The 12,832-nt window shown below is 49.9% G+C and overlaps 5 protein-coding genes across 5 annotated transcripts; 1 reads left to right on the top strand and 4 right to left on the bottom strand.

Moving 5' to 3' along the window:
* Positions 1–2,198: 2,198 nt before the first annotated feature.
* On the bottom strand, positions 2,199–2,559 carry F5B22DRAFT_281682 (uncharacterized protein). Its single transcript, XM_047970298.1, has one exon. The coding sequence runs from the start codon at positions 2,449–2,451 to the stop codon at positions 2,257–2,259; it is 195 nt and encodes a 64-aa protein (XP_047829249.1). The 5' UTR covers positions 2,452–2,559; the 3' UTR covers positions 2,199–2,256.
* F5B22DRAFT_281407 (ubiquitin 3 binding protein But2 C-terminal domain-containing protein) lies at positions 2,559–4,133 on the bottom strand. The gene is made up of 2 exons (XM_047970296.1): positions 3,790–4,133; positions 2,559–3,661 (listed from the first exon to the last, which is right to left on the bottom strand). The coding sequence occupies exons 1-2, from the start codon at positions 4,037–4,039 to the stop codon at positions 2,667–2,669; spliced, it is 1,245 nt and encodes a 414-aa protein (XP_047829248.1). The 5' UTR covers positions 4,040–4,133; the 3' UTR covers positions 2,559–2,666.
* Positions 4,134–4,510: 377 nt separating this feature from the next.
* F5B22DRAFT_281474 (NGP1NT domain-containing protein) lies at positions 4,511–6,988 on the bottom strand. The gene is made up of 6 exons (XM_047970297.1): positions 6,720–6,988; positions 6,647–6,660; positions 6,070–6,551; positions 5,973–6,018; positions 5,786–5,907; positions 4,511–5,459 (listed from the first exon to the last, which is right to left on the bottom strand). The coding sequence occupies exons 1-6, from the start codon at positions 6,893–6,895 to the stop codon at positions 4,539–4,541; spliced, it is 1,761 nt and encodes a 586-aa protein (XP_047829247.1). The 5' UTR covers positions 6,896–6,988; the 3' UTR covers positions 4,511–4,538.
* Positions 6,989–7,126: 138 nt separating this feature from the next.
* Positions 7,127–8,548, top strand: F5B22DRAFT_612822 (uncharacterized protein). Its single transcript, XM_047975369.1, has one exon. It carries the CDS (start codon positions 7,369–7,371, stop codon positions 8,314–8,316), a length of 948 nt encoding a protein of 315 aa, XP_047829246.1. The 5' UTR covers positions 7,127–7,368; the 3' UTR covers positions 8,317–8,548.
* F5B22DRAFT_612821 (uncharacterized protein) lies at positions 8,549–12,824 on the bottom strand. The gene is made up of 4 exons (XM_047975368.1): positions 12,097–12,824; positions 11,888–12,000; positions 11,535–11,825; positions 8,549–11,461 (listed from the first exon to the last, which is right to left on the bottom strand). Exons 1-4 carry the CDS (start codon positions 12,240–12,242, stop codon positions 8,787–8,789), a joined length of 3,225 nt encoding a protein of 1,074 aa, XP_047829245.1. The 5' UTR covers positions 12,243–12,824; the 3' UTR covers positions 8,549–8,786.
* Positions 12,825–12,832: the final 8 nt, after the last annotated feature.

Genomic DNA, 12,832 nt, shown 5'->3' with positions numbered 1-12,832 from the left:
TGCAGTGTAGTCTCGGCCTCATTACCTCTTTGAAGAAGCTAAGTCGTCACTAGCCAAAGAGGCCATGCGTGTGCTTCGATTCACCCCTTGCATCCCCAGCTGCCTGTTCGGGAATAGGGGCGCGGATTGAGCGAATGAGAGGATTTAACGATGGAAACCAACAATCGACCCCTGGCAGGGACCAGGGCTATACTGCCAACTGTGGTAGTTAAAGCCAGTTCGTTGCAACCATGTGGATAGCTGTTGTCTTGCAGGCCTTGGTCCTGGTGACATATGTTCAGATAAGTCGACGCAATCAAGTGGTCATGCACCTCAACACCGAAGCAGGCTCTCACTCCCTACCCCAGAAGTGGAAGAGACATGCCTGGCGCTTATCCAGAGAATCAGCTAAGCCTTATCTCGTTCGCTTGTATGTCGATCATATGAGCAAAAACCCTAGGCCATGGTTCCATGTTTTATGAGACCTTCGGTGAATCAAGCGTGCGTTTGTCATCAGCCTTGGGCAAGCAAGCCTCATTACCACCATTATGCTATTACCGATGCCTTCCCTGCCCTTTTCTGAATAACATGAATTAATTCTCCAGGTATCGACCTACTTACATAGTAGATACTTAAGTGATCCCTCTCAGCACACGTGAAAGTGGCTACCATAGGGCCGATAGAACCCGAAGAGTAAGCCCACACGACACTGGTTCTTAAGCTTACGACTCGCTCTCTCGTCCGTGTCAACGCGTCTTCTAGTGGTGTCCACGACATCACACGTAGACGTGCAACGTTACTATTCTCTATCACGGCCAAAGCGGCTATGAAGATAAATCAATTCGTCATATGTATATAATCTTTATCTCAATGTACCCACACAATCTGTCAAACCGTCGTGGTGCAGATGGTTATGACTACCAGTCTTGTCCTCACATAGTACCACAGCTCTGGGAGGGTGTTACATCAAAGGTAGCAAACAGTCTCATCTGCATATCGGTAGCTATTAAGGATGGGAGGCAGCTTAGCTTGTTCCCAAGTTGCGAGATGACGTTCCCATCCCAAAACACTATTACATCCACGTTCATTTATCCAGTGTTCTCCAGAATCCTAGTAATTACCGAACTCGAGCCGATCGCAACGCTAGTCAGTACAGGGGAAATATGACCAGTGTGAACGGCACCTCGTGTAGCCAAGGTTGAGTTACCTAACTATATCTATGATACATAATGAAGTGCCTTGCAATTCCCGGCGCGGGCCGAAAGCTTAGAAAAGGTCAGCAGTAACCCCATATGTCTCGATCATATGCCGTTTACTTGCACTAACATCTATAAACAATGTACCATCGTGGACTACACGGCAGGGCAGGTAGGGCTGGAAGGATTCTTTGTGATGCTACTTAAAACAGCACTTAAGGACAAAAGGAGAAAAATGAATCGCAATCCTTCGTGCGCCATATACCAGTGGGTGGTTGACTGAGTCGAGCTGCCCTAAAGAGAAGTATTAGTACTACCTATACAATTTTGGAGGTGGAGAGGCATCATTAGGGGTCCAAAGACAATGGTACTTACCTCCAACTAACAATTAACTTAACGTTCTATTTAAAAACTCGATCTATCCTACGCCTCATAACTGCATAATCTGCGGCCTCACACTACACCCCATCCATATCTAGAGGCTGATGATCAACTTATGTCTGATTAGGAAATACCGCGCTGTGGTCCCGTAGTAGAAATGGGAAGGTAGCCTCATTCGACCAACGTCAGCATGAGCAGAGTATGGATATTCCAGATACGTTGCATAAACGAAGACGTTCCTGTATATAATGTTACGCAACAGAAAGGGTATAGTGAGTACTCCACATGCCAGATGGAATAGACGCCTCTCCATCGCGAAATCCTCCCATAAGCCACATCGATCAAGCGGATTTGGTCGTAGATCGCCCACCAACCATTCAACCCCGTCCAAATCCACACTCAGCCAACATCCATTTTCTCGAGTATAGTGTTGTATAGTTCGGTCTATGGCGCCCAGGTCTTGGTTGGAGCATTAGGGGTAATACATACCAGCTACCAACTTGGCGAACGAACTACTATAGAGCCAGCAGGAGCGTAAGCTATGACTGATCCCCATCATGCCTATCATGAGCTATCTGAAATAATTAAACGTCAACTCTAGACAACTACACACCAAGGTAAAAGAGAAGTTATGTTCTTCTCCTTCTCACAGTCAGTGCAATATTGAGACAGACACACGATTACATGCAATTGCTAATTATCAACACCGTAGCACTCCCCACCAAGGCACTCTTACACTCAACCACATGCATACCAGCAACAGTAAAATGACCAACGAGTCTAATCTTCGTTTCCTATCAATTCCACAGCCATATAATGACCAGCACCAGCACGGATGAAGAGCAAACCATCCTAACAAAAACAACCCGCTACTAAACCACATTGATAAAACCATCCGTATCTGACGTTAAACACTACTTACATGATGCCCGTCTAAGGGGAGAGAAGAAAATATCCGAGGCCCATAACATAACGTCCAAAAAAGAAACCGACAGCGGGGAGAAAACAGAAAAAAAGCGATCCCGAATGTAACGTAAGGAAAATCAAAACGAGCCCAGCCAAACCCCCAAAAGTAAATATCCATCTCTCTTTTTCTCCAGTAAACCACCCCTAGCACTTTCTCAAAAACATCCCTACACCACCTCCCTGCACACAGTCGAGACAAGTATCAGCCATGGGGCCCTCGGACAACAAAACCGCAGACCGAGTCGACGAGCCAGGACACGGGAAGGCCGGAAACGCGCGGTCAAGGCCATCGAACAGCACGGCGTCGTCCATGGTTTGCACGACGCGCGGCATCGAGTTATACGTGGTATTACTGTTTGCCCAACCCTCGAGGGCTTCGAAGACGACAATTCCCGTGCCCGTCAAGTTGAACGCTCCTCCTCCTCCGTGGGGTGAAGCAGAAGAGGAAGTAAGCCGGAACGAGATCTGACACGTCTTTCCCACGTCTGCGTCATCGAAGCGGAAGTTGAAGATGCTTGAGGCGTTGGGCGACACCTGGATGTGCTTGCCGTCGTTCGGGCCATAGGCCGTGTCTGGGTTGCCTAGGTCCGTGAGGATGATTTGTTCAGGGCCTGTCTCCACACAGCTAGATGTTGATCCGGGCGGGGGTGTAGACGTAGAGGAGCCGGTGCCGCTACTACTACCGGGTACTATCGTGGTGATTGTCGATGTGCTTGTAATGCTCGTTTTTGTAGTCCCGCCATTTGTCGTGAAAGGAGTTCGGGTCGGTGGGCCCGGCGATGTCGTAGAAGATGATAACGTTGCAGGTCCCGAAGAAGGACTTCCTGGCGGTGAGTTTGGAGAAGATGGTGCAGTAATCATCGTAGTAGCAGAAGTCGAAGGTGAATTCGTCGCTCCAGGAACCGGACCAGCTCCGCCACCACCAGGACATGTAGACGGCGCGCAGTTATCAGCGTGGATGGTGACTTCATGGCATTGGTCGCCGACAGGACGGAGATAGAGATTTACTTCGTCCCCTTCTCCTGTCGGACACTCGTAGAAGACGGACTGGCCACTGAATGACAGGACGCCGTCACAGCCGATATCAAACCCGTGGTCCGGCGGTTGATTCTTGTCACACTGGAGGGTAAACGTCGGAGCTAGGTACCACATGTACGTTTTAGCTCGCGAACGTAGTATCAGAAAACAAGGTGAGTGACACATGGGTGTGCGATGAGTGAGTGAGAAAATAGTATTAACCAAAACATCAAAAAGAGACACAACCTACGAGTCCACCAGCACCCACTACCCTGCTGATCAGCAAAAGCATCGCCGAACCAAGTGAACAAGCTCGGCGTCGACACGTCGCTGCCAGCGTGGGCCTGGCCACTACCTTTCTCGCCGACGGAGCCGTTGAAGGCTCCCGAGCACGACAAGTGAAAGCCGCAGCCCACGTTATCACGCGTGGCGTGGGCGTCGACGGGGTCCAGGGTGTGCATCCAGAGGATAGAGACAAGGGGTATGAGCATGACTAGCATCCCGGCACAGAGGCACTTGTGGAATTGGCGAGGCCTGCAAAGAAACAAAATGATGATGACGGTGTTGGCCCAAAGAATCTTCCAAGAAAATAACAGGACGCATGAACCCGTGTGTTTCTGATGCGAGCTTCGGCGTAGCCAGATTCGGATGAAGTGATAATGCCGGTATCACGAGGTGAGGATGGCTTATGCAACAGGCATTGGGCTTGCCTCGTAATAGTTCACTTCTCTTGCTCGCTCTTTCTGCTGCAGCTACACGCCTTCCTTGCATTTTCACAAGTGATGACGTGCCGGTTGATTGCAAGGTAGGACATCCGGGACGAGTGAGGAAATTTCCGCAACTTCAAGGTGTGATATATAACCACTTTTTATCAACCATCGACAGGGATCACATATCAACGTCAATGAAGGGCCATCACGATGACAAGAAAATCAAAATGTAGGTAATCGGCGTGCTCGCATTCGTTTGCTTCTATCCATCACCTACAAATTTGGCATTTCAACCGTGCTCTTCACCGTCGCTGGAACTATCGTCTGAGTCGCTCAACTCTCCAAGGGGTATCATATCATCCTCTGCTTCACCTGCCGCTTCCTCAACATCGTCCTCAGCTGCATCATCTGACTGGTCGCCCTCGCTGAAGCCTTCGAACTCATCATCTTCATCCTCGTCATCCTTTACTATATCATTCGTAGTTGTCGGGTTATCAAGAGGTTTCGACACCGATGCAGCGTCCTCATCGTCTCGCTTACGCTTCTTAGGCATTTCACCTAGTCGACCCTCACGGCCCTCAATGACGGCACTCTCACCACTTTCGTCTGCCTTTGGCGCTGGCGTGAACCAAGGAATTCTGCCCCTCAAGAAATCTGTTAGGACAGTCTTTGCCACACCGTCCATGTCGATTTCGCCGCCCTTTAATAGCCTTCCATTCTTTCGACCCAGGATCTCAAGAAACTCTTGATAGTTTTTCCAAGTACCTATCTCGTATGTCTTCTGCAAGTGGTGAGGCTTAACTTTCTTCAACATCGGAAGAATGTACTGCTCTGGGTTCTCAACTTTCTCGATTCTGACTACTCCTCGAAGTAATATATCCTCAGGTTTGTCGTTGGGATTGGGCGGCACAATTCCAGGGCAATCAATCAAGTATATGCGTTTCATCAACGTGACGAACTGCCACACTTTCGTTTCGCCTGGTATTGGTGCCACGGTAGCAACCTTTTTCCCGCTCAAAGTATTGATTAGGCTCGATTTTCCCACGTTAGGGTACCCTATCAACCCGACACTGATTTGTTTCCTATCCTTATGTAACGAGGAAAATTGGCGCAGTAGTGAAATAAGCTGGCCCTTGCCGAAACTGTTCGTAACGGAAGCATGGAAGGCAAGTGTTGGGACCTCCTTACTAAGGTGCTTGACCCACGCAGCCTAGACGAGTTAGCTAAATGGTTCTCATCTGGAAAGAGCAGCGATTTCCGCTTGGGATTATGTATGATTCGTAACTAAGAAGTCTACCACAAGCTACCAAGATTGGTAGAGATAGACTTCAACTCAAGTGAAACACGGAAAAACTTATGAAAGAGTTCCAAAACGGCACTCAATCAGCTCTCAAGTCCGAAGACAAAAGAACAGCAAGTTTGGGGGTTTGCTTTTCCAACGCTGTAACAGATATCTTCCAGGGGATGCATTGAAGCAGAAAGTATCCTGACAAGAGCATTGGGACAAGGAGGATATAGTGTGAAAGCTATACTTACTGCTACCGATGTGGGTATTAAATCGACCTTATTTAATATGAAAACTAAATGCTTGTGCGGTGCTTCCTTTTTAAGGTACTGTTCCACAGCTCGACATCTCGTACCCTCAGGATTGCGAGCATCTGTTCAAAATAACATGGTTAGCGATCATCAGAAGAAGCCAGCAATGATCGCGCAGATCTCATACCTAGAAGATGAAGAACGACATCAGATGAATCTAAAACTTTGTAAAGCTGCGTGCACTATTAGTATTGGTTGGATCAGGGTCGAACAGGACTACACACTTCGTTCCAGATTCTTTTCGATGTTCCTTTCGAGAAAACCGGCTCTATGGCGAGTGATAGCGGGTCACCATCAGCATCTTGACCGTCTTGACTGCCTTCACCGGCCCCGCTCAGCAGCCTAGCTTGCTCAAGACGTTCTTTATAGGCATCCATGCTATTTTCTGTGTTCTCGGCCAAATCCTCTATGGAGGAAACCCCAAGCTTCACCCTCTTCCGTTGAGATTTGGGACCGAATGTGTCGGCATATGAGGATGTTTCAATCGCCATTTTCGCCTGATGTTGTTTGAGCCCCGGGACCTCGGAGCCAGTCTCGAGAAGGGACATGGGAAGTTTGTTTGATTTCAGCAGAACAGAGTACGGATCGGAGGCTTTTTCAGCCATGGCCTCGCGAAAACTCGTTAAGCTATCCTGTGAGATTACTCTGGTGTTGGTAAACCATTTTCGATTCGGCTCTATGCGGGCGACCGGCGCGTCTCTGGACTCTGATGGGGTTGTTAGCAAGTTTCATCCAAAGCGGGTGTCTGAAGAGGCCCCGCGGGACAGAGGATATAGCGGTAGTCTCGAGCGAGCGACGTACGGTATTTGGCAGCCCTATAAACAAGGTTAGAAAACACTCCATGGCATCGCATCCAGTACGACTCGAGACTTACTGCACAATTGTGCCCTCGGCATTTCTGCGCGGGCCATGGTCCTTGCGAATGTTCAAAGCGCGGATCTTCTTCGCATCGCGATAGAAGTTTTCTCCTTTTATCTTGACATTCTGCATGCTATCGCCCGACTTGCCCTCCCGGGCAATGCGGGTCCGCTCCTTCTTTCCAGTACCCATGACTGCAGAGTTTTGGCGGGCGACTGGCTTGAAGCAAGGTCGGAGGAAGACGGGGGAGTCTGGGAGCTTTTGGCTACGAAGTTTTATCCTGCTGCGGCCCCACCCAATTTTTCAGATTCTGCCGGCCGTCAAATCTTCACCGCTTTTACAGGCTGGGCTCTGGCTGGCCGGGCTCTCTCTGGTGCCCCAGCCCCGATAACGAGTGGAGCCGGATGGACCCCGGCATCTTCACTTGATTGACTTTTGCATCGGGGAGAAAAAAGTCGGATCACGAGCCTTCGACCATTGCCAATCGACGCTGGCACCAGCGACCGACGAACACAGTCCGCCGATACTGAGAACTACGGTGAAGAATCTGTTCAATTGCATGCATATGTGCAAGAAACGTCAACACCCGACTATCTAGGTACTCGTGGGCTTCATCGTGCCCTGAGTGAGTGAGCCTCAAGGGCCACACCACCCACACCACAATCATGGCCTCCCTACTCCCCCGGGCCGCGCCCCTCCGGCGAAGCATAGCAACGTCACAATGCACGAAGCCATTCATAACTACCCGGCTCCTCTCCTCGACACCTAGCGCCCAATCCCAGAAAATCCCACCCGAATCTCCTCAATTCATCAACGTGCCAAACCCGCCACAAGACCAATCAATAGAGGCAAAGCGAGAGCTCAAGCCCTTGAGGGGCTTCGTGCCCGTTCCCCGGCGCATCTTCGCCCACCGCGACAGCCACCAGAAGCCCACAGACGACTGGCTCGAGCGATCCGCCCCAGTGCCAACAAATGCGAAATCCCAAGCAGAGCCCGCCTCCGAGCTACAGGCCTGGAAGCGCAAGATGGCCACAAGCCGCCGTGAGAACATGCGCTCAGGTGTCCGCGACCTCTGGTCTCGCAAGCAGCGCATCGACGCAAAGCGTATAGCCGCGCGCACAGCGAAGCTCGAAGCCAACAAAGCCGCCATGTTGGCCCCAGAGCGCGAAGACGAGCGTCTAACGCGCGGCAGCGTGAACCCAGGGACCCTGCAAACAGCCGTAGCCCCCGATCCCGAGCGTTTCCAGCGCGCGCTGGCCTCAGCGGCCCGCACGGCCTCCATCGCCGCCGACAAGAGCGAGTTGCGCCGCGACGCGATCCAGACGTTGTACATGAACGCGCGGTCCTTCATCGTCAGCGAGTCCGAGCTCGAGGCCGCCGTCAACATCGAGTTCGCCGACGACCACTTCGAGCGGCTCGGTCAGAGCGGCGCCGGCTACCGCATTCAGAACATCTGGAATGCTGAGAACGAGCCTATGTCCGTGGCAAGCATGTTGAGGGACCTGCAGCGCAGCAACGATACCCTGGTTGCTGACTTCACTTCCGAGAAGACGCGTACGGACCGGAGGCAGAAGCGTGTGGCCGAAGAATTAGCTGGCGGTAAGATGGACTAGTGCGATCAATCTACGACTTCGGAGCCATCATATACGGCCCCAGTTGTGCCCATCCAGATACCTGACATGACGGTCAAACTCAGGTTTTAATGTCATTGGTAATGAAGAACGGGGTCACGAAACCTACACCTCTCTCAATACGAAAGGGGCAAGCATCTGGGATTAGACCCATCCTCTGTAAATGACACCGCGAAAAGATACTTTCAAGTATGTACTATATGTATATAACGACATATCTTTCAATTGTATTTAATCAATTCGAGGATAATACGATAGATAACCACCTAAAAAACGCCATCCGTGACCATAGTGACCATCCATATGCATATATAAAAAGAAAATATATCACCAGGCTGCACCCAAGTGTTGCAGGTTTGCATACAATAGATTTCTATCAATCCACCAAAAAAAAGACTTGGTATCGCCACCAGTGATATACACGCATCAGAAGTGTAGCCATTATCTCCATCCTATCTCTTCTCCACGAGCAAGAAGTGCATTGCCGTATAAGCTAGAACCACAAAGATGGCAGCAAAGATGCCGAGGTTCAGAATGTCCATCCACTTCGCGCCGTTATCGAAACCGAACGAGCTCAGAATTGCGGCACCTGGCACCGTGATATCTAGTCCATATTTCTTGTCAACTAGTGTCAATTTGACCACCTCATTGACGATGAGGGCTTCGAAACCATAATGGAATATGGACAGAGATTGTAGCCACAATGCCGCATCTGGGATCTTGTTGTGATTCAACAAGAGTCCAGCAAACAGCAGTGAAAACAACATGACCAAGCTACCAATCAGATTGGCCACGCCACTGTCTTTGCAGACGATGCCAATGAAAAAGCAGATGGCGGCAGCTGCGAGGTTGAAGAGGACCAAAGTCAACATGAAGGTGAAGAAGTGTGGTGCATCTGGGATAAGGCCGGTCATGGGGTAAATGATAGCGCCCATGAGAATAGGTGGGATAATTCGTAAAGGAACTATGTCAAACACGACTTTTGCCACAAAATATGTGATAGGGGAATAATATCCATTTGCTCGCTCACGAACAAACAAGAGTCGTTCTGAAGCAAAAACATTGAGGCTGGTGAGTGTGCTGAAGCCGAAGAGAGCGAGAAGAAAGAAGAACAAGCCTAGACGGTTCTGGAAGCCAGGTATATCATCTGTCAGACCGTAGAAGAGATACCCAGAAAGAACTGCAAGAACAATGGCGATGGCGTAATGGGTAAGCATGAGCAGCGGGTTGCGATAGAGATTCCTCCACGTGCGTTGTGACAAGATGATGAACTGTCGTAGATAACTAACTCGGGCATAACCACGACCAATTGCGCTACCGTTGCCATTTCCAATCAAAAGACCATTCTGTCCATTCGCCTCACGTGCAACAGTCACAGCCTGATGAATCTCTTCGTGGATACCATTCGCAATATCAGATTCCGCAAATGACTGAACAAGACTATCTAGATTGGTTGTGGCGGTTGGAGGAAGGTCGTGAACGTCTTCGACGATGATCTGTGGCGGGACAACACCAGCCGGCTGTTTGTGAAGTTTGTAAGCACCAACTTCTTCTTCCACATCAGACGACGCAGCTGTATCAGCAGTGTTCTTGCGCCGAGTGAATAGTTCTCGTTCTTGGCGTGCCCTGACAGAATTCTTGCGCTTGTTCTTTGGTCGGCTCGAAGATGGTTCAGCAATAGAGCTTTCTTCAGCCGTAGTGTTACCGGAGATACTAGCAACTGATTTGACAGCCTGGGTGCTGCTAGGGCCAATGCTACTCGCGGTGTCATTCAGTAGACTTCCATCATCAAACACTCCAGCGTTGCTGGCATGCATAGTTAGATCCACAAGATAGTCGGCGATGTTGAATCCCGGCGGGCATGCGTAGCCGACTTGGTCGAAATAATCCTGGCATCGAGAGAAGGGACCTGAATACACGGTCTTGCCTTGAGCTAGGAGAACGAGGCGATCGAACAGGGCAACAATGTTCGACCTTGGTTGGTGAATGGTGAAGATGACCGTTCGCTTGTAGGTTTTGGCCAGCGTAACTAGACATTCGATCACATTATATGCATTATAGGCATCTAGACCGCTTGTCGGTTCGTCGAGGAAGAGAATCGATGGACTCGTAACAAGCTCGCAGGCGATACCAACACGGCGCTTTTCTCCACCTGAGATGCCACGTCCCTTGCCCTCTTCAGAGCCAATCAAAGAGTCCCGAATATGATAGATACCAAGTTGTTTTTCGACCTCATATACCCGCTGCTCTTTAGCGGCGCGGCCCATATGTCGAGGAAGTCGAAGAAGCGCGCTAGTCAAGATGGTCTCATGAACCGTGAGAGTAGGTAGCATTGTATCCTCTTGGTCAACGAATCCAATGACGCTCTTAAAGTCGGCATCGGTGACCTTTTCGCCATTAACATAGAAGTCTCCAGAAGCATGGCCTCGCTTGTTCTTTCGAGCAAGAATGTCTAGAAAACTAGTCTTCCCCGCGCCGGAAGCACCCATGATAGCAGTGATCTCTCCTGGATGGGCTATTCCGCGAATATCGCTCAGAATAGTTTTTCCATTTAGCCCGTAGCTAACATTTTCGTAGTATAGCGTGGCGGGCTTATGGTTTGCCATAAGTTTTGTATTTTCATCATCAGAGTCGTCTAGATGAATAGGCCCGTACTTGAACTGGCGGCGCGAGAGATACCATGTTATCAGAATGACAGCCACAACAAAAAGAGAGCATCCAGCGATAACGCCGGCGATCAATGGAGTATTTATGGTCTTGACAGGTCGTTGATACCCAGGCACCTCGGTGTGGTAGAGACATTCACCGGATCGACATTCCAGTTGAATACTCTCATCGCCGAAAATGCTTCGCACCATCCAGTCTAACTGCGGCTCCCTGAACTTGCACTCGTTTACACCACCACCTTGCTGTAGGCACTCAAATGTGGCTGGGCCCTCAACAGATTCTTTCAGAAAGTCGGTCAGATCGATAGAACCTTCGAGGCCGCAAAGGAACCGGTCCTTAATACAGCTACACTGGACACCAGGACACTTGTAATGGGTACTGTTTTTATCGGAAGTGAATGTTGCGCTTGACTCGCAGTTCTCCAGGTGACAATAGAAGGACTCGACTCGATCAACCCAGACTACAGCGTCGGTATTAGCTCGCGTCCCGTCAATAGCAGAGGTTAAACGATATGTCACAGGCGTTATACTCACATTGAAAGTCACAGAAACCAGTTTCCTTGTCGCAGGTGAAGGTAGCATCAGGGATCTTGCCTTCGAGCATGGATAAGATCTTCTCGTTGGTGACGCCACACATTTGGTAGTTATTCTTGACCACTTCACCGTTCTGATAGCAAACGCCATCCTCTCCGGTTTCCATCAAAGCATTGCAAGCCTTATCCTCAGTACAGACATTGCAATTGATACCAGTCCAGCCATCATCGCAATCGCAAGTATCGCCAGATCTTATCGGTCGGTCTTTGCCACGTGCCAATGAGCCGCATGCTGTTCAATGATCAGTATTAAATCAATACGGGCGGAACGGGTTCGTTTGGGGAGTGTCTTACTTGGCTCAAGGCAGTCTTGTCCTCCAAAACCCGCAGGGCAATCGCATTGCCCACTAGATGGATTGCAGTCGGCGAATTGGCCGCATTTATATGGAGATAGGAGACAGTTGAAGCTGAAATGGGTGTGCGATAAACGTTAGTTTTGAAAACCAGGAGACCCAAAAAGGGATATTGTCATGAGCATCAGAGGTATGGTAGCGCGATCTTACCATGGTGGACAGTCACCGGGCCTATCATCCATAAGAGCCATCTGCGCCCGCATCATGTCGATATGGGTATAGTTCTTCTGTGCAACAGCCATACCAGCTAGGGAAATTGCAGCGAGGCCGACGAGCCGAATAGTCGGCGGCGCCATGTTGAGAAATGCTCGCTGGGCTCCAAGTTGGAGCAGTAAGCGGGATAGTTGCTGGTTTGTTGTTTGTCCGGCAATCGAGCTGGTGAGGCGTCAGGTTGTCTAGTCGGGTGATTAGGTAAGGAGATTATCGCCCACGCCGAGACTTGTGGAGATCGGATTGGACGTGGTTCGAGTCGAGAGGAGATTCAGAGTGACGATGACGAACAGAAGCTGGTGATGGCAGCTCTAGGCTACCACATCAGGTCAATTACTGTTGAAACAGGACTTCATGAATCGGGAGGATGAAGGATTGGCCGACGGGCGGTTGTTTGGGTGAATGGGCTGGCGGTAAAGATAGGAGTCTCCTCCGCTCAACAGATCGCTATTGGCAGCAAATCGGTGTACACGTAAAGATTCAAAAGGCAATACTGGCAGGATGCTGGCAGGAAAACAGTATATCCCACCCGATGTGTAGATAGGCAAATGGAGGTGGAAGATGGTCGAAGGCTCGAGGAGAGTATCTAGCCTTAGGTAGATTCTGGTGGATGTAGTACCTAGGTTTAGGCAGGTAGAGCTCCCTACATATGATATCCAGAAGCCGAGGAATGCGA

The sequence above is a fragment of the Xylaria bambusicola genome (assembly GCF_022495145.1).
Source record: "Xylaria bambusicola strain CBS 139988 unplaced genomic scaffold F5B22scaffold_31, whole genome shotgun sequence".
Lineage (NCBI taxonomy): Eukaryota > Fungi > Ascomycota > Sordariomycetes > Xylariales > Xylariaceae > Xylaria > Xylaria bambusicola.
This window is presented reverse-complemented; position numbering and strand designations above follow the sequence as displayed.

Excerpts from the sequence above, each read along its gene's own strand:
- F5B22DRAFT_281682 (XM_047970298.1), bottom strand. The coding sequence starts at position 2,451 with ATGGTTTTATCAATGTGGTTTAGTAGCGGGTTGTTTTTGTTAGGATGG.
- F5B22DRAFT_281407 (XM_047970296.1), bottom strand. The coding sequence starts at position 4,039 with ATGCTAGTCATGCTCATACCCCTTGTCTCTATCCTCTGGATGCACACC. Across the intron at positions 3,662-3,789 it reads TAGTGGGTGCTGGTGGACTC|CTCCGACGTTTACCCTCCAG; the intron begins GTAGGTTGTGTC and ends TGTGGTACCTAG.
- F5B22DRAFT_281474 (XM_047970297.1), bottom strand. The coding sequence starts at position 6,895 with ATGGGTACTGGAAAGAAGGAGCGGACCCGCATTGCCCGGGAGGGCAAG. Across the intron at positions 5,908-5,972 it reads TGTCGTTCTTCATCTTCTAG|ATGCTCGCAATCCTGAGGGT; the intron begins GTATGAGATCTG and ends TATTTTGAACAG. Across the intron at positions 5,460-5,785 it reads TAATACCCACATCGGTAGCA|GCTGCGTGGGTCAAGCACCT; the intron begins GTAAGTATAGCT and ends TAACTCGTCTAG.
- F5B22DRAFT_612822 (XM_047975369.1), top strand. The coding sequence starts at position 7,369 with ATGGCCTCCCTACTCCCCCGGGCCGCGCCCCTCCGGCGAAGCATAGCA.
- F5B22DRAFT_612821 (XM_047975368.1), bottom strand. The coding sequence starts at position 12,242 with ATGGCGCCGCCGACTATTCGGCTCGTCGGCCTCGCTGCAATTTCCCTA. Across the intron at positions 12,001-12,096 it reads CCCGGTGACTGTCCACCATG|CTTCAACTGTCTCCTATCTC; the intron begins GTAAGATCGCGC and ends CACCCATTTCAG. Across the intron at positions 11,826-11,887 it reads ACAAGACTGCCTTGAGCCAA|CATGCGGCTCATTGGCACGT; the intron begins GTAAGACACTCC and ends ATCATTGAACAG.